Below are 19532 nucleotides of genomic sequence, written 5' to 3'. Positions count from 1 at the left end.
AGTCCATGATATGGGGGGGTGGGGGAGGGGAGGAGGTACCCATAATAACATGGAGACCCAAATCTTATTGTCTAATGATTGTTTCTAAGCCTTCCCAGCTCTGGAATTGCCATCTCTCTGCAAAAGAAACCCCCCTCTCAGGCTTGGGAAAAAGACTCACATAAGCATCGTCTGTGGCCCCATTCCCATAGCCATGGTTGACCATAGACTCCATCATGCTCTTGTTTATAATTTATTTTTGTGGAGTTAAAAAAAGCATGTGTGTACTAGGAGCTTGGATTACATAAATATGCTTATTTGCCAAGTTATCTTTTAGATTTCCCTATGCGAATGTAACTGATTTGGGAAAGCCCAGTTTCAGAGAAAGCATAACACTGCCCTTATCAAGTGTGAACTGAGAAAGACATCGGAAGGCCTTTTCCAGGCTAAAAATAGACCTAGAACTTGGTGTATTTTAGCTTTGGGACTTTCACAAACTGTCAGGCAAACCAGCACATTATTATTTTATGAATAAGGCTCCAACGTTCCTTTTAAATGTTCCAGCTTCAGGCTATTTTACTTTTGTGCAAAAAAAGATGAATTATTTATAAAAATAGGCATGAATATCATATGATAATACCCTCATTTCTAGCAGGGAGTAAAATGAGCTGCAGCTGGTGCTCTCAGCTCCACGGGAGAGCCGAGTGGGAGCAAGATGAGGATGGGTGAATCCTTCGGAAGGTTGATTTCTGAGATGCCGCACGTCCTCCTGGGAGGACGTTCAAGTCTCCCTTCTCTCACTCATCCTTCCCTCTTATCCTCCTTCCCTCTCTCCCTCTTTCTTCCTTTTTCTCTCCCTCCACCCCCCCGCTTCCTTCCCAACTTCCCAACTTTCTAATTTCCGTCCTAACTTCCTCTCTCCTGCCCTCTGTCTCTCGCTCTGACAAACTTCAGAAAGCAGAGAACAGAGCCCCTTTCTAAACTCAAGTGTGGGCAGAAGCTGGTCTTATGAAAATATTTGTATACAAGTTACTTAACCTCTTTAAGCCTCAGTTTCTTCATCTGTGAAAGGAGGTGATAATTGTGTTTTCTCTTTAGGTCTGAGCTGAGGATTAAATGAGGCAAATGTGTAAAGTGCCTGACACTGAGTAAACACTCGAGAAACACTGGCTGTTACTAAAGTCGGCCAGCTGGGGATCACCGGGTGGGGTGTGCACGTGGGCCAAGGAAGGATGAGAGCCAGAGGCCTCATTACCTGAGCGCGAGAGGTTGGGTAAGGTGCCCAACTCTTCTTGCTTTGTCCAGGACTAGCCTGGATTTAACACGGAAAGTCCTGCATCCCGGGGACCCTCTCAGACCCAGGCACGCCGGAGCGCTGGTCACCCTCCTGAGTTAGTTTGGCATGGGTTTGCCTTTTATTCTTCCTCTCTGTTCCTCTCCGTAGACTGTTTCACAGTGCCAGAGCTCCAGCATGCATGCGGTTGTCTGTCCTCTGGGACGTGCCCTCCTGATAACAGGTCACTAACTTACCTGCATGTAGAAAGGGACGGGAGAGCCATCTTACATGCATGACTCCCTCTGCCCCCAGGGCCACTTGCTTACAGAGAATTGTGAACTGGGACCTTCCCCCCCCAACCCCTGCCATCGCCCCCAAAGCTTCCCAGTTGACCCAGGAGAAGTGGGAAGAAATTGTAAGGACTTAAAAATGAAAGAAATACAAATCCTTTTATAATATAGATGATAAAAATGAGTATAGAGGAGCCCATTTTGAGACTTGATTGATGTTTCACTGGTATTCTGGGCTTATGTTTCATGACTGAGGCCTATGTAAAAGGGGTTTGGGACGAGCTTCTGGAGGGTTCTCCCTCTGAGCCAGCACTCCTCTTCCGAATGCTCACAGACTGTGGAGGTTTTGGTGGTGAACGGGCATCCTTAAGGGGGCAGTGGGCTGCCTGGAGAGGGTCTCGCCCTCCATCAGGAGGAGGACAGCCTGGGGGGCGGGATCTGGCTCTGAGCCTAGGTACTGGTGTGACCTCAGACAGTTGTGGGACCCCCGGGAGAACACAGACCACAGATGGCTGCTGTGAGGACTGAAGCGCCGACGTGTATGAGGTAGGCACTCAATACATATCAGTTCCCCGTGTGAACTCTTCTGGCAGTGATTGTGCAGCACCCTCAAACCCAATTATCTACTCTCCCTGACCCTTTCCTCTTGGGTCTGGAAACATTATTTACTATGATTGGATTAGCGGCCAGCAGGTCTTGTCTGCAGATCAGAACAGCTTTCATTAAGGCCAGAGGCCACGGGTCCCATGCTTCTCCTCTCCCCACAGTGCTCAGCCCATTACAGGAGCACAGAAAATATCTCTTGCTGTGGTGAGAAGCCTTGCAGATGACATGAGCTCTGCTGACATACTGAGGAAAAATGAAAGACAGGCCGGGACACTGTGGGGTTGCAGCCCTGGGCTTCTGGCTCAGTTGTGTTGGGTATCTCCTCTACCTCTTTGCCCTGGGTGCCCTTCAGGAAGATGGTGGGTCAGCCGCTGCTCCAAGCTGGAGTAGAAACAACTCCCCAAGGCCCATAGGGAGCCCCTCACCAGGCCTGACCTTACTCTCACTGCCCAACACATGTGTCCCTCTCCAGTCCTTAAACTGAGAAACTGAGATGAGCCTCAGTTTCCTCATCTGTAAAATAGGGATGCTGATGCTTACATCCCCTAGGGTTGGAAGGTTAAGTGTGATTACGCATGTAAAGCTCAATGAACAGTGGCCATTATTATCCGGAGCTTCTTTACCCCCATTAAGTCAATCCTTAGGAATCATTTTCACTAGAGGGTGTTGGGGTGTGAGGTAGAGCAGGAAGGGAGAGTGCCAGCCCTTGGGTTCCCGAGTCTGCCTTTCACGTTTTCCTTACACACGCTCTCAAGTCTGATCTCTGGTCATCTTTGCAAACTTTTTCCCCAAAGTTATATTAAAAAGAAGTTGATTCACTCCATTATTAGTTTTAGGCAACAAAATAGTTCAGATTAGAATATATACTGCATGTAAAAAAATTACAAAATTAATACTATTAACACAAAATAAAATACAGAATTAATTATTTATTATAGAGACTAGAAGATTCTGACAAGGAAAAGAAGGAAATGCAAATGTCCATGACCGCACATTTAGGGATAGCTGCTATTAACACGTTGGTATATTTCCTTCCAATGTCTTTTTCTCTGGTGTCCTTCCGTTTTAAGTCAGCTGTTAGTTCCAGAGAACTGAGAACATCTGCCCTCGAAGGGTTAGGTTACTTGCTAGAGAACTGTTTCCTCTGGGCTGACACATGGAAAACCAGTGAATAGGGGAGAGACATCCAATGGTTGTTCATGCTCTGAATTAAAGGTAGTCTAGCCACTGTGAACAAAGGTACCAGTTTTGCTCGTCAGCTACTGCCCCAGGAGGCATCTCAAGCAAGAAATTGGAAACTCTCTCCTTTGGGTATTGGTGAGCCTCGAAGGTAGGAAAGAGAATTTACAGTTAAATGTTTTATGCCATTTCAATGTTCCTTCGTCATTGCTGTTAATAATTAACGCTTCCTGAGCATTACCATTTCTTAGATATTGCGTTAAGCATGCTACAGGTATTAACTTATTTAGACCTTGAAATACACTCATGAGGTAGGTTCTCTATTATCCCTATTTTACAGGTGAGAAAACTGAGGGCATAGGAGGTTTAAGCCAGGCCACACAGCTAGTAAATGGTGTGTTGGGATAAATTACTGCTCTTGTATTTGCTACGTATAAATAAATAAATAAGGATGCATATATAAAAATATGTATATATAACTATCTCTTCTATCTATCTATCTATCTATCTATCTATCTATCTATCTATCTATCCTTGTTTGATCTAAATTATTTCTGAAGAATTTTTATCTATGCTGCAAGTGGCCATTTGCATTTTTGGCTACACTGCATCCAGATGTCCTTCTTATTTTGCTGGACTCCCCGACCTGGTATGAGCCTTGGTGGAGGAGGACCCCACCTCTCATTGGGAAGCTGAAGGAGGTGGGGTAGTCCTTTCTCTCTCCTGGAACAGCTAGGACAATAACTATGTCAGCAAATCAGATTCCCCATCCCAGGACTTAGAATTTTAAGCAAGTGGTGCAGTTCAAGGGCAGTATAGAAATTGCTCTTCCAGCAGCAGCAGTGATGACAGTGGCATCTGTGGTCCAGTGACAGAAGAGGTAGTGGTAACGGTGGGGTCTGTAGAACATCTGCTGGACAATGCCACTGGGTAGTGGTTTCCTCACTGCAGCCTTCCTGGGGTCTGATTTTGGCTTTGGTTCTAGAAGTCCAGCCACACTCAGTTCCCTATTTCCTGCCTGTTGGAATGGGAGTTGCAGTCTATGCAGCGTCCATTTCTTCCCTTCCTCCTCTCTAACAAAGACTTCCCTCCCCTTTCATTTTCCTCAGGGGGCTGCCCTATCCCCAGTTCCAAGGCAGGTACAGTCCAATCAGTAGGGCGTTCTCTTGGTGGGCTATAACTCAACATGCACCAGTCAGACTGAGAGGAGGGTTTATATTCCATGGCTGGAAGGTATTTTCTCTCACCTGCCGTGTGTGAACATGAAGGCATGCCACCCTGATTGCCACTGCAGTGATCTTGTGACCAGGAGGCCACCCTCCTAAGGCTGAAGCCAATGCTGTGGGCAGCACAGCAGACAGATGGAAAGAGCCAGGGTCCTTGACATCATGTAGCTGCTGAATCAACCAACCCTGGAGTTGCCCCACCTGGGACTTCCTTTATGTGAGAGAAAGGATTTCCATTTCGTTTATATTCAGTTCAAGGTGGGTTTTCAGTTTCTCACAGCAAAAAATATCCTCATTGATTTTTTTTTTTGCTTCTTTTTTCCTCTAGCTTGATTCTCTAAGCTCAGCATTTCTCAAACAACTTTTTGGCATCAGGAAATTTTTGGTCTCTTTTTAATTTCCAGGCTTAAGAAAGATGAAGGACCTCAAAGAGCTTCTGTTTATGTGGGTTATAGCTATCGATATTTACTGCAATAGGTATTTAAAATGGAGAAGTCTTTAAAATATTTAATTCATTTAAAAACAAAAGTAATAAATATATTAACATGTTAACATCAATAACATGTTGCTATGAAAAATAAATGTATTTTCTCAAAAAAATTAAAGAGAAGAGTTGAGCTTTTGTTAACAGTTTAACATTTTCTTTGCAAATCTTTTAAATGCCTGGCTTGATAGAAAATAGCTGGATTCTCATATCTATTTTTGCAATTTGCATGGCAATCTGTTGCAATTCGTTGTTTTGGTTGAAGAATATGAAGAAAATCCAGCCTCACCCAGATATGTTGTTGGAAAAGGGAGGAGAATTTTAATAGCTTTTTTCAGATAGTGTGGATATTCTCCTTTGATAGCACATCAAAACTTGCAGCTAGCAGTTTCTTTCTTTTCAAAATTGTTTTAAATTAAAAAAAATTTTATTATATACTTTTTATTGAGGTAACATTCGTTTATAACATTATATAAACTTCAGGTGTACATCATTATATTTTGATTTCTGTGTAGATTACATCATGTTCACCACCCAAAGACGAATTACCATCCATCACCACGCACACGTGCCCAGTCAGCTCTTTCACCCTTCTCCCTCCTCCCTTCCTCTCTGGTAACCACCACTATAATCTCTGTATCTATGTGATTGTTTGTTGTTGTTGTTTTTATCTTCTATTTATGAGTGAGATCATATGGTATTTGACCTTCTCCATCTGACTTATTTCACTTGGCATAATACCCTCGAGGTCCATCCATGTTGTCACAAATGGCAAGATTTCATCTTTTTTTATAGCTGAGTAGTATTCTATTGTGTATATAAACCACATCTTCTTTATCCGTTTGTCCCTTGATTGGCACTTGGGCTGTTTCCATGTTTTGGCTATTGTGAATAACACTGCAATGAACATAGGGGTGCATATATCTTTAGGCATTCATGTTTTCATGTTCTTTGGATAAATAGCCAGCAGTGGAATAGCTGGATCATATGGTAGTTCTATTTTTAATTTTTTGAGGAATCTCCATACTGTTTTCTATAGTGGCTGCACCAGTTTGCATTCCCACCAGCAGTATATGAGGGTTCCCTTTTCTCCACATCCTCTCTAACACTTCTTGTTTCCTGTCCTGTTCATTATAGCCATTCTGACAGGTGTGAGGTGATATCTCATTGTAGTTTTGATTTGCATTTCCCTGATAGTGATGTTGAACATCTTTTCATGTGCCTGTTGGCCATCTGTATATCTTCTTTGGAGAACTATCTGTTCAGATCTTTTGCCCATTTTTTAATTGGGTGGTTTTTTTGGTCATTGTTGAGATGTATGAGTCTTTATATATTTTGGATATTAACCCCTTATCAGATATATGGTTTGCAAATATCTTCTCCCAATTGTTAGGTTGTCTTTTCATTTCGTTGATGGTTTCCTTTGCTGTGCAGAAGCTTTTTAGTTTAATGTAGTCCCATTTGTTTATTTTTTCTTTTGTTTCCCTTGCCTGGTCAGACATGGTATTTGAAAATATGCTGCTAAGACTGAGGTTGAAGAGCATGCTGCCTATGTTTTCTGCTAGAAGTTTTATGGTTTCAGGTTTAACATTCAAATCTTTAATTCATTTTGAGTTAAGCTTTGTGTATGGTGTACGATAATGGTCTACTTTCATTCTTTTGCATGTGGCTGTCCAGTTTTCCCAATGCCATTTATTGAAAAGACTTTCCTTTCTCCGTTGTGTGTTCTTGACTCCCTTGGTGAAAATTAGCTGTCCACAGATGTGTGGTTTTATTTCTGGGCTCTCGATTCAGTTCCATTGATCTGTGTGTCTGTTTTTGTGCCAGTGCCATGCTGTTTTGGTTACTATGGCTTTGTAGTATATTTTGAAATCAGGGAGTGTGATACCTCTAGCTTTGTTCTTTTGTCTCAGGATGGCTTTGGCTAATTGCGGTCTTTTGTTGTTCCATATACATTTTAGGATTCTTTGTTCTATTTCTGTCAAAAGTGTCATTGGGACTTTGATAGGGATTGCATTGAATCTGTAGATTGCTTTGGGAAGTATAGATATTTTAACTATGTTAATTCTTCCAATCCAAAAGCATGGAAATTCTTCCCATTTCTGTGTGTCTTCTTCAATTTCTTTCAACAATGTTTTATGGTTTTCAGTGTATAGGTCTTTCACCTCTTTGGTTAAGTTTATTCCTAGGTATTTTACTCTTTTTGTTGCAATTGTAAATGTGATTGTATTTTTAACTTCTCTTTCTGCTACTTTATTGTTAGTGTATAGAAATGCAACTGATTTTTGTGTGTTGATTTTGTATCCTGCAACTTTACTGTATTCATTTATTATTTCTAATATATTTTTTTGGTGGATTTAGGGGTTTCTATATATAAAATCATGTCATCTGCAAAAAGTGACAGTTTAACTTCTTTCTTTCCAATTTGGATGGCTTTCACTTCTTTTTCTTGCCTAATTCCTCTGGCTAAAACTTCCAGTAGTATGCTGAGTGAGAGTGGTGAGAGTGGGCATGCTTGTCTTGTTCCTGTTCTCAGAGGGATGACTTTTGGTTTTTCACTGTTGAGTATGATGTTAGCTGTTTGTTTGTCATATATGGGCTTTATTATATTGAGTTGCTTTCCTTCTATATCCAATTTATTGAGAATTTTTATCACAAATGGATGCTGTATCTTGTCAAATGCTTTCTCTGGATGTATTAAGATGATCATGTGATTTTTATTCTTCATTTTGTTAATGTGGTGTATCATGTCAATTGATTTGCAGATGCTAAGCCATCCCTGCATCCCTAGAATAAATCCCACTTGATCATGATGTGTGATCTTTTAAATATATTATTGTATTCGATTTGCTAGTATTTTGTTGAGGATTTTTGCATTGATGTCCATCAGTGATGTTGGCCTGTAATTTTCTTTTTTTTGTGTTGTCCTCATCTGGTTTTGGTGTCAGCGTAATGTTGGCTTCATAGAATGAATTAAGAAGCTTGCCCTCCACTTCAATTTTTTGGAAGAGTTTGAGAAGGATAGGTATTAAATCTTCTTTGAATGTTTGGTATAATTCACCAGGGAAGCTATCTGGTCCTGGACTCTTATTTTTGGGGAGGTTTTTGATTACTGTTTCAATCTCCTTACTGGTGATTAGTCTATTCAAATTCTCTATTTTTTCTTGATTCAGTTTTGGAAGGTTGCATGATTCTAAGAATTTATCCATTTCTTTTAGATTATCCAGTTTGTTGGCATATAGCTTTTTGTAGTATTCTCTTGTAATCTTTTGTATTTCTGAGGTGTCCATTATAATTTCTCCTCTTTCATTTCTGGTCTTATTTTTTGAGCCTTCTCTCTTTTTTTCTTGGTGAGTCTAGCTAAAGTTTTGTCAGTTTTGTTTATCTTTTCAAAGAACCAGTTCTTTGTTTCATTCATTTTTTCAAACCTCTATTTCACTTATTTCTGCTCTTTTGTTATTTCCTTCTGCTGATTTTGGGCTTTGTTTGTTCTTTTTCTAGTTCCTTTAGGTGCACTGTTAGATTATTTATTTGAGATTTTTCTTCATTGTTGAGGTAGGCCTGTAGTGCTATAAACTTACATCTTAGCTTTTGCTGTATCTCATAAACTTTGGCATGTCATACTTTCATTTTCATTTGTCTCCAGATATTTTTTGATTTATCCTTTGATTTCTTCATTGACCCAATCATTGCTCAGTAGCATTTTGTTTAATCTCAACAGATTTGTGGCTTTTCCAGTCTTTTTCCTGTAGTTGATTTCTAATTTCATACTGTTGTAGTCAGCAAAGACACTTGGTATTATTTCAGTCTTCTTAAATTTATTTAGACTTGTTTTGTGCCCTAATATGTGTTCTATCCTGGAGAATGTTCCATGTGCATTATAAAAGAATGTGTATTCTGCAGTTTTTGGATGGAGTAAGTCCACCTGGTCTAATGTGTCATTTAAGGCCAATGTTTCCACATTGATCTTCTGTTTGGATGATCTATCCATTGATATAAGTTGAGTGTTAAACTCCCCTACTGTTATTGCATTACTATCTATTTCTCCTTTTATGTCTGTTAATAATTGCTTTATATATTTAGATGCTCCTATGTTGGGTGCATAGATATTTACAAGTATTATATGCTCTTGCAACTAGGAGTTTCTTAAAGATTAGTTCCAGTGTGAACTCTGGAACCATATCAATGAACTTTTTTTTTTTTTTTTAAAGATTTTATTTTTCCTTTTTCTCCCCAAAGCCCCCCGGTACATAGTTGTATATTCTTTGTTGTGGGTCCTTCTAGTTGTGGCATGTGGGACGCCGCCTCAGCGTGGTTTGACGAGCAGTGTCATGTCCGCGCCCAGGATTCGAACCAACGAAACACTGGGCCGCCTGCAGCGGAGCGCGCAAACTTAACCGCTCGGCCACGGGGCCAGCCCCCATATCAATGAACTTTTGTACTCTGTTTCATCAAAATCCAATGGTCTATTTTGCACTTTGAATGGATCTTTTACCTGTACATGATTTTGTAACATTGTGTATTGGTCATTTGGAAAAACTGGTTTGCTGATTTATGCAGATCTTCAAAATTTTGACGTATTTCATTATACAATATAAAACTCCACAGTTTTTAGTATCGCCACCAAGCTCATCAGAAAAGTCTTGAAGTATTGGGAAGCAGTCCAGCTCACAGCAGAAAGCATCCTAAGTGACAAGTTTTCTAAAAATTCAAGCTTGTCCTTGAAGGTTTGAATTTTATTATTGGCTACAATACTGTCAGTTGTTATCCTTGAAATGACAGGCTCATCTCATTCCTTTCTGAGAAAATGCCTGCCAAAGACCAGATCTGAAGTCTTTCAGGCTCTCTTTTGATTAAAAACGGTGTTCCATGAAAAAAGTGGGTAGCTCAGTTTGCAACTCTAACAATTGCACGTACTTTTTCTTAAGACAATCACCATGCTTCAGTGTGCAGTTGAAGTGATTTATTCATACTTCCCATTTCATCACATATAATATTAAAATGATCTGTTCTCAAGAGTCAAGATTAATAATTTCATGGCTATATCAAGGACATTCTAAAGTAAAACTGGCATTTTTTTCCTATAGTGCATAGTTGTGAAGAATACAATTACTGGGAGTACAGTTTGTCTTAATTCATGCTAAGAGACCATCAGTTTTCATCACTATTGCTTTTGCACCATCTGTGCAAATGTTAACTCAGTGAAAAAGTCAAATGACATCTTAGTATTATTATGGAATTAGTTTTGACTTTATGGGTTCCCTGAAAAGATCTCAGAGGCCCCAGGAATCCACAGACCACACTTGCAGAACTTCTGCTGTAGCCTATAGTTGATTCTGGAAGCAACCCAACATGCTTCTGATAAAATCCCTTTTTCTGAAATCAGCCAGTTGGTTTCTGTTGCCTGTCACCAGTGTTCCATGTTAAAAATGTCATTTCTTATGGTTGGTTGAATCAGAATGTTTAATGAACTCTAATTTAGGGCAATTTATAAGTAAGCCTTTTGTTGTCATGATTTTCCCAGCAAACAATCAGGAAGAAGGAAAGATTCTAAAGTTTCACTTTACTAAAAACATCTAACATTTGTGCTCTCTACATTCTTGGTGTTAAGTCGATGTTAACTGACCAAACAAGTCTGTGTCAGTCCATGAATTGTGGCAAAAGAAGGGTAGGAGTGCTAATATTTTCTCTCTTCTTATGAATGCTTCCAGTGACCTCACTGAGCTCAGTCTTATTGTCCTCATTTTAGATATTTAAAAAACTGGGATTTGTTGGTTAAGTCCTTGGCCAAGGCCACTCAGTGGTCAAAATTGTCATCTTGGCTGAGTCTCCAAACCCAGGACCTCTTTGCTCTATTGCACAGGAATTACTGTTAAGGACAAAAGTGGGAGCCTGTGACGTCTGAGGTTTATGCCTTAGAGGGCAGTGCTGCAAAATCCTGGACGTCAGAGGTGCTCTTTTAAAGGGATTTCTTTTACAGATTCTATCCTGATGCTATGGTAATGCTGGCTGTGTACCAATGCAACATTTTCGACATACCACAAAGTGGTATTTTAGAGTTGGACAAGGCCTAAATCATGTCATCTGTCCAAATTTCTCACCACTGGGTCATGCTGTAATTTTCAATGTGCATTTCAAATAGTACTTCCTGGGGTCTGTCTTCTGATAACCTGATTATTGTTCATCCCACTAAATTGAAATGTATCACATAAAGTGGCAGGCAGCTTCTTACATGGCCCCAATAATCCCTGCTTCTTGACATTCATGCCCTTGTGTACTCCCCTTCTCTTGAGTGTGGCTGAGATCTGTGACTTGCTTCTAACCAATAGACTACAGCAAAGGCGTTGGGATGTCTGTGATTAGGTTTCCTAAGATAGTGACTTCTGTCTTGCTAGTAGACTAGTGACTTCTAGACTTGCACATTTTTTTTCTAATTATTTTACTGAAGTCATAAAGGTTTATAACATTGTGTAATTTCCAGTGTACATTATTATTTATCAATTTCTGTATAGACCGTATCATGCTCACCACTAATCTAATTTTTATCCATCTCCATACATGTGTGCTCCTTTACCCCTTTTGCCTCCCCCACAAACCCCTTCCCCTCTGCTAACCACTAATCTGTTCTCTTTGTCCATGTATTTGTTTATCTTCCACATATAAGTGAAATCATGCAGTATTTGTCTTTCTCTGTCTGGCTTATTTTAGTTAACATAATACCCTCATGGTCCATCCATGTTGTTGCAAATGGGATGATTTTGTCTTTTTTTTTTGAGGAAGACTGGCCCTGAGCTAACATCCTGTCCCATCTTCCTCTATTTTATATTTGGGATGCCTGCCACAGCATGGCTTGATACATGGTGCATAGGTCCGCACTTGGGATCTGAACAGGAGAACCCCGGGCCACTGAAGCAGAACATGCTAACTTAACCTCTGTGCCACTGGGCTGGCCCCAGGTTTTGTCTTTTTTCTGGCTGAGTAGTACTCCATTGTGTGTGTGTGTGTGTGTATATATATATATATATATATATATATATATATATATATACCACAGCTTCTTTATCCAGTCATCAGGGGATGGGCATCTCGGTTGCTTTCAATTCTTGGCTCTTGTGAATAATTCTGCAATGAACATAGGGGTGCATAAGTCTCTTTGAATTGTTGATTTCAAGTTCTTTGGGTAAATACCCAGTAATGGGATCACTGGGTCATATAGTATTTCTGTTTTTAGTTTTTTGAGGAATCTCCATACTGTTTTCCATAGTGCCTGCACTAGTTTGCATTCCCATGAGCAGTGTATGAGGGTCCCCTTTTCTCCACATCCTCTCAACATTGCTATTTTGTTGGACTTGCACATTTGGCCGAGACAAGCTGTCATGTTGGAGAGGCTCACATGGTAAGGAACTGAGGGTGGCTTCTGGCCAACAGCCAGTGGGGAACGAAGGCTCTCAGTTCAACAGTCTGTGAGAAACTGAATGTGGCCAAAAACTACTGATTGTGCTTGGATCCTTCCCCAGTCAAGTCTTCAGATGAGACCCCAGCCCCAGCCTTGATTGCACCCTTGTGAGAGCCCCTGAAGCAGAGGACTCAGCTAAGCTATGCTCAGATTCTTGACCTACAGACACTGTGAGATAATACATATGTATTCTTTTAAGCGGATGAGTCTTGGGGTAATTTTCAAGGCAGCAATGGCTAAGGAATACACTGTACTATCTTTACTTATCTGTCTCTCTCTCTAGCAGGACCAAGAATGAGCTGTTTAAGGTCGTTGAATCTTTGTCATGTGTGTTTACTTGATTTCCCACCATTGGAGAGCTTCCTGCCAGGATCCATCCTCAGGGTACAAGGTGGAACCTGAGGCCCTCAGTGTAGCTTCTAGTTCTCCAGGAAAGCGCTCTGTGCCCTCCATCAGTTCCCACCTTTGGGCCTCCCACTAGAACCTCCGTAAAGGTCTCTCTCCACTTCAGCATCATTTAGCCTACAAACCAGAGGCAGCAAGCCAATTACTCCCTGGAGTCTGAAACTTGAGCCTGGGAGGGAGGCTGCTAACTGCCCCACTGCTGTTCCACAGCAAAGGTATGAATGCAGAAATGCACACCTCAGTCTAGTTCATCAGCAGAGGTGCAGAACGCCTGAAAAATCGCAAGCCATGAGATAAGAAACCCCTTTTGAGAGAAAGGGGGAAATTGGGGAGGTATTGAAATATATGCAATGCCTAGGTCATTGGGCAACCCTCTTCCCTCTAGAGCCTTAAGTTTCCCATCTGTGAAACGGAGGTTTCCCTCCACGGTCTTTGATTCTTAGTCTGACAATCTGAGTTGCTGTGAACTGGCTCTCTGGGTCCTAAATCAACGATTAAAGGAGGATGACAAATACCTGTCTCCTAAGGAGGTTTTAGGATTAAAAGAAATAAAACATGAAACGGGCAGGACAGCGCCTGCAGAAGAGTGAGCCTGGCTGTTCTTACTTCTCCAACGGGTCCCGGGTCCCAGAGGAATAGGGGCGGCCGGCGAGCGGAGCGCAGCACGCACCGGGCCTGGTGGCCTGCCCCGCCCACGTGGGGCCGCGGCCCGTCGAATGACTCCTTGCAACGTGTTGGTGGCGGCGGCGGCGCGGGCTCTTCCGGGCGCCGCAGCTTCCTGCCAAGCCCCGCGCAGCCGCCTCCGCCGCGGGCGCCCCGGTGCAGGCCTCGGCGCTCGCGCGGGACCCGGGGCTCCGCCGCGCGCCCCGCCTGGCCCGCGCCTACGCCCGCACCATGCGCGCTGCGCCGCTCCCGCTGCCGCTCCAGCTGCCACTGCCGCTGCCGCTGCTGCTGCTGCTCGCGCTCCTGGCCGCGCCCGGCGCCCGGGCCAGCAGAGCCGAGTCCGCCGCGCCGCCGCAGCCCGGCCCGGGGCCCGGGAACGCCACCTGGACGGCGGGCGGCGGCGGCAGTAGCTCCAACAGCAGCGGTGACACCCTGGTGACCCGCATCTCCAGCCTACTCCGCGACCTGCCCACCCTGAAGGCGGCTGTGATCGTGGCGTGCGCCTTCACCGCGCTGCTCATCGCCTGCCTGCTGTTGCGCGTCTTCAGGTGGGTCCGGCTGCCCCTGGTCCTCCCGCGCGGGCCCACCTGCTGTCCCCACGCGCCCGCTCCACCTGCGCGCACAGATGCTCGGGGTGCGCGGCTCGGCTCCAGCCTGGCGCCTTGATGCGCTCCGGCTGGCCAAGCGGCTCCCGGCTTTGCCACGCAGGGGTGCGCCCGTCTGGTTTTCCCTGGTAACATTTTAGGAATTTTCTCGCCTTTTAACGATATATGCTAACTATTAGATTCCTTTGAACCCTGCTAATGGTTAACAGTCACAGGAGGGCTCCGAATTCTGATAACCTTACACGGAATTTATTTTCATACCCATTTCACAGATGAGGAAAAGATTTCCAGTAGAGGTAGGGTGGCTTATCCAAGTAAACTCAGTGGTGGAGGTAGACTTTGAGCCCAGGCTGGCTGACCTTTCCTACCTTGGTACCCCTCCCTTCCTTCCGTTTGAGGCTCCCTCACACCCCACCTGTCTTTTTTCTTTTCCTCGTTGTTCTACCAAAAGAAGCAGTGTCTGGCGTGTGTGGATGCCCCCAGGACGGCTGTTTGAGGCGCGTTTTGTGCCCTGGATTGGAGTTGGGTTCGGGGATGCCTGGTGACCCTCTGCGCCCACGGTGACTTTCTGTCAATGGGGCATGCAGACCACTCTCCCATGCCTCTGGCTGCCTGAGCCGCCCCAGTGAGGATGCCTAGGGGCGTGAGGGATCTTGGAGAAGCTTTTGTAGGTTGCTCAAGTTCAGGGAGAAAGTTTCTGGGAAATTAGGAAGGGTGACCCAGCTCCCTGGAGTAGTGAGATGGAGGGGGGCTGAGGGAATGCAAGGAGGACATTTTCCCCGAATGCCTGGGAAATTCTATTTGTTCAGGAAATGCACTAAATGTGTCCTGTTATTCAGGCCGGCCGCCGGGAAATCTGGGTGTGCGTGTGTCAGTTATTCACGGCCCATTCCCTCCCCTTCCAAATGTATGCAGTGTGCTTCTGTGTTTGATCAGCTCTTGGAGGTTTGGGGCCATGGGTTTGCTCTCCCCTCCGGGAGCATTTTCAGCACAGGAGCAGAAACCAGACCTGGGAAGGCAGGGTTGGGAGCTCTCTATTGAGCTTTGCTGTTGTTGCTGTGTGACTTTGAGTCAAGGTGTTTCCTTGTGGGTCCGTGGGCTTAAATGCCAGTGGTCCTGAGAAAATGGAGGAGGGGGAACCGTGGTCTCACATTTGTCCCACCATCTCCTGCCCTGGCTCAGGCCACGTCGTTCTTCACTGTGCTGGTCCCCTTGATGTGCTCTGGGCATCGAATTGCCCCCCTCTTCACCCTATCCTTCTCACTGTGCTCACTCCTCTGCTTACAAACTTCACTGGCTCCCTGGAGCTACCACTTGAGCGTGCCATTCAGGACCCTTACACGCTGGCCCTGGCACATCTTGTGGCCATCAGCCAGCCCTTTTGAGCCTTCTCCCTGTCGCTTGCTCTGTTCTTTACACTTCACGGTGCTGGCGTGTGCTTTCTCGCTCCTGGGCTGGTTTCTGCTGCCGCCTGCCGAGACTGCACACAGCCACCAGGCCCAGCTCCCGTGCTCTTTCCTCTGTGCAGTTTTCCTGGACGTCCGAGTGAGACCACCACTTCCTTTTCTGGCCTCCCCCAGCCCTAGCCTTGTGCATCCTCCATACAACCCTTCTCCTGCTGTGCTGCGAGGCTGGGTTTAGTGCCCAGCTCCCCAACTCAGCAGACAGCCCTGCAGGCAGGGATGTCCAGTCTGTCCTAGTGTCTCTGTGACCCATGCTGGCCTGGTGTTCAGTGGGTGCCCCGTAGTCCTTTACTGACCTCCTGCTTGTTCAGATGAAGTGAACGTTGATGCCTAGAGCCGCTCTGAGCCTGGAGATTTGAAACAGTTCGCTTAAAATAGGCCACCGAGCCCACAAGGCCGTGTACTTTTTAAGAAGGTATTTGAACTATTTTGCCAGTCTGCTCCTTATTACCCAGGAATGGGGGAGAAAGCAAGCAGCATGCGGCCAGATGTGAGGGCCTTGAGGCGCGTGTCTGAGTGGGAGCACCGGCTCGCAGGCCTGGAAAGGAGGGGTCCTCATTGCCTTGTGTGCAGAGTGTTGGAAGAAGGTTCCGTCCGATTCATAGGAGGAGCCAGTTATGGCCGTGATCTGTGTCTTCCCAAGAAGGCATTCTTGTTGGGGTGACTTTGCAGGCGGACACCTGCCACCCCGGTTTCTGATGTAGACGGAAGCTTACAGCATTTTACAGCTGGCAGGGACCTTGATGGCACACAGTCCCCACGTACTCCTTTGCAGAGCAGAATGTTGCATACCGGGGAGTGGAGTAAGTTATCCACAAGATTCTAGAACACTCTGCAAATCTGTGACTGAGGCAGGACTAGAGCCCATCTCGCTGCTGGGTGTTCTGTGCTGTCACCTTTCCGCCTTTTCATGGTCCTCTACATTTTGGTTTATCAGGTCCCTTGAATGCCTCTGTGCTGGCTGAGCATCTTCTGTACCTGCTCCCTCTCCCAGCTCCTTAGCTGCATCCTGGCCATCACCACCTGCCCCCCAAGGCTCCCTCACCTGCATCTACACACCTTCCCCCACAGAAGCTTCCCCACCTGCCAGCACCTGTCGACCTTGTCTCCTGAGTCACAGCGGCATCCTTCAGGCTGGCGCTCCTGCCATCAACCTTGTCCACACTCCCGTCCATCCTCCTTCTTCTGGTCTCATCCTTTTTCTGCCCACCCCTTGCCCCCATGCGCAAGCTCCTTAGCGTGTGGCAAGGCTGGCTCTTCGTGACTGGGGCCCTGCCTCCCTCGGGAGCCCCCCTCTCGGCTCTCCCTGCTGCTCCAGCCCTGCTGGACTTTGAGGGGTTCTCCGGAGGTGTCGTGTGGCCTCGGGCCTGCGTGTCTTGTCTCTGACCCTCTGTCTGGAGTCCCTTCCACCACCAAGACTGCGTGGCCAGCTCACTGCTGTTGGCTGCCTGTGTTGCCTCCTCTGAGCCTCCTCCTGGTCCCAGCCAGGACCCCCAGTGCTCCCAGAACATACTCAAGTTTTGAATTTTCTACTCAGGAGTTGAGTCTCTCTGCATGTGTCCCTCTGCCTTCCCAGGCTGAGGGCTTCCAAGAGCAGGGCTGGGCCTTCATCCTTTGTGTCTCTCTGACACCTACTGTGGCTCCAAGCACAAGCCGGCATGGCATAAAGATATTTTTAACAAACGAATTTTGAACGTCTAGTATTTTGCATTGCTGATGCTTCTCAAAATGTCCTCTGTGACTAGGTGCGTGGCTGATGCCGGAAACCTGTGAGGTCAAGATTTGTTCCCATGGCGGCCCTCCGTTTTCTTAACAATGCAGATAAGGGAGGAAGAGCATAGTTAGTATTATTGCTTAGGAAGCAGCAATCCTAGCCCAGTTTTCTGTTTTCCCTGAAGGAGTCACTTTGGCAGACAACAGAAAAAATGTGGATCTAAGGAAACTGTTAAAATTAGAAGCAAAGAATGTGTATTGTAGTGAAAAATATATATAACTTTAACCAAGCAATTCCATTCCTAAGGCATGCACATTTTTCACACTGATACGTACTCTGCTTCTAATTTTATTAATTAGAAGTGGACAGAAAGATGCATGGGCAACGAAGTTCAGAGCAGTTCTGTTTGATAATGAAAAGCCTTAAATAACCTATGTATCCGACAATTGGGCATTGGTTAAATAAATTATGGTAATGCTGACAGTGGAGGACTGTGCAGCTGGTAAAAATGGTGATGTTGATATAGTACTTGCTGGATGTTGGTGAGCGGGCCAGGTCACAAAACAGCAGGTATAGTATGAGCTTATTTAAATTGATAAATTATATATATTGATGTGAATGCACAAAGAAATCTATATATGTGTGCGTGCACATGTGTGAATGTGGGTGATTGTTATTTTATCGTGTATTTATTTATGATTCATGATATATTTCTACATTGTATGAATTTCCTTATGGACACATATTCATTGTTTCTCTCCTTGTCTGTACACTCAGCTCCTTGCTGCATCCTTGGACGTGTCTTCCTGAGGACCTGTACAAGACCATCTGGGGTGTCACGTAGGAGTGGGATTTCTGGGTCCCACGGTGCTCAGACTTGATTTCCTTGAGTATAAACCAGTTTACCCTCCCACTTGCAGTGCCTGAGGGTCCTCAGATCCTCCCGTCATATCCGACACTTAGTATTGTCCAACTGTCTAATGGTTTCCAATCAGAGGGGTATAATTTGGTGTCTCATTGTTTTGTTTTGCATTTCTCTGTTTTCTGCTGAGGTTGGGCAGCTGTCTCTTCTCATACTTAGTAAGCAATCCGATTTCCCCATCTGCAGAATCATTTCCACCTTTTTCATGTATTTTAATCATTAAGGAAAACTATTTTAAGCCTGGAGACAAATTTGGAAGGAGGAAAAGGCAATCTGGAAGCAGAGGGCCCTCTGGCGAGGGTACCTTCGTGCGTGCGTGTGTGTGTGTGTGTGTGTGTGTGTGTGTCTCTGTGCGCGTGTGTGCACCATCCCCCATTGGTCTGTTACTTGTCATGTTTGTGAGAGCTGGAAGGGAATCAACAAAGAGGTGGTGTTGAAGTGGAAAACTGTGATTCCTCTGGTCTTTTGATGTTGGGAAGTGTCCGCTGGGGTTGCATGGATTCAGGCAGAGCAGGCCTCAGCCAGCGGCCCTGTTCTCTGTATCTTTTCCCCATGCACACTCTTGGGTCTGCCTTTACCAGTTGAGATCTGGGAGGATCTGACTTCACTCTCTGTTATCTTATGAACAGAGTGTAGACAAGGCGGGGTAACCACCACCTGAAACCACCACTCTCCTTTGCTTTGCGGATCCTTTCCCCATCTTGGCAGGTCTCCCAGCTCTACTACCCAGGCCACATTTCTCCCAGATCTCTGCTGGCTGCATGCCCAGCCACTTCTTATTTCAAAAGCCCTGTAAAATCCTCTTATCTGAAAGGAGGGTTTGTTTTGGTGCTTCCTGGGAGATGCGGAGGAAGGTGAATTCTAGGTGATCTGACATTGCCCAGCTGTCACACTTGGATCCGTGGCAAAGGCACACACCGCTATGTCCCGAAGACGCTGGCACCATGGAAGCCTAGCTCGTTTCCTAAGCCAGGTCTTTGAAAAGGAACGAAAGCTTTCCTGCTCCGCCGGCTTTCCCCAATTCCCCATCGTCTGTGTATTGACATTTGTAATAAGAATCTAAGTTAAGAAAAAATACAAAAGCTTAATATTTTCAGGGTTTGGGGAAAGTGACCATTCTGAAATGTTTTTAGTTATTGCTCATTAGCATATTAACATTATTTTAATAAATCGGTGCTTTGGGCAGAGTTGTGGTTAGAAGGCCTAGTCCTTTTTTGTGACTTTGAGATTGTGGAGGTGGTTTGGCACCAGGAGGTCATTTTTG

The 19532-nt window shown here is 44.8% G+C and overlaps 1 protein-coding gene across 1 annotated transcript in view; it reads left to right on the top strand.

Annotated features, from left to right (window-relative positions):
- Positions 1 to 13629: 13629 nt before the first annotated feature.
- The window catches only part of FAM174B (family with sequence similarity 174 member B), a 35009-nt gene continuing 29106 nt past the window's right edge, over positions 13630 to 19532 (top strand). Inside the window, exon 1 of the mRNA XM_070267212.1 lies at positions 13630 to 14112. Coding sequence (XP_070123313.1) covers positions 13796 to 14112 — 317 coding nt within the window. The 5' untranslated portion in view covers positions 13630 to 13795. The remainder of the gene's footprint in view (positions 14113 to 19532) is intronic.

The sequence above is a fragment of the Equus caballus genome, chromosome 1 (assembly GCF_041296265.1).
Source record: "Equus caballus isolate H_3958 breed thoroughbred chromosome 1, TB-T2T, whole genome shotgun sequence".
Lineage (NCBI taxonomy): Eukaryota > Metazoa > Chordata > Mammalia > Perissodactyla > Equidae > Equus > Equus caballus.
The sequence above is the reverse complement of the archived record's forward strand: the minus strand, read 5'-3'. Positions and strand labels throughout refer to the sequence as shown.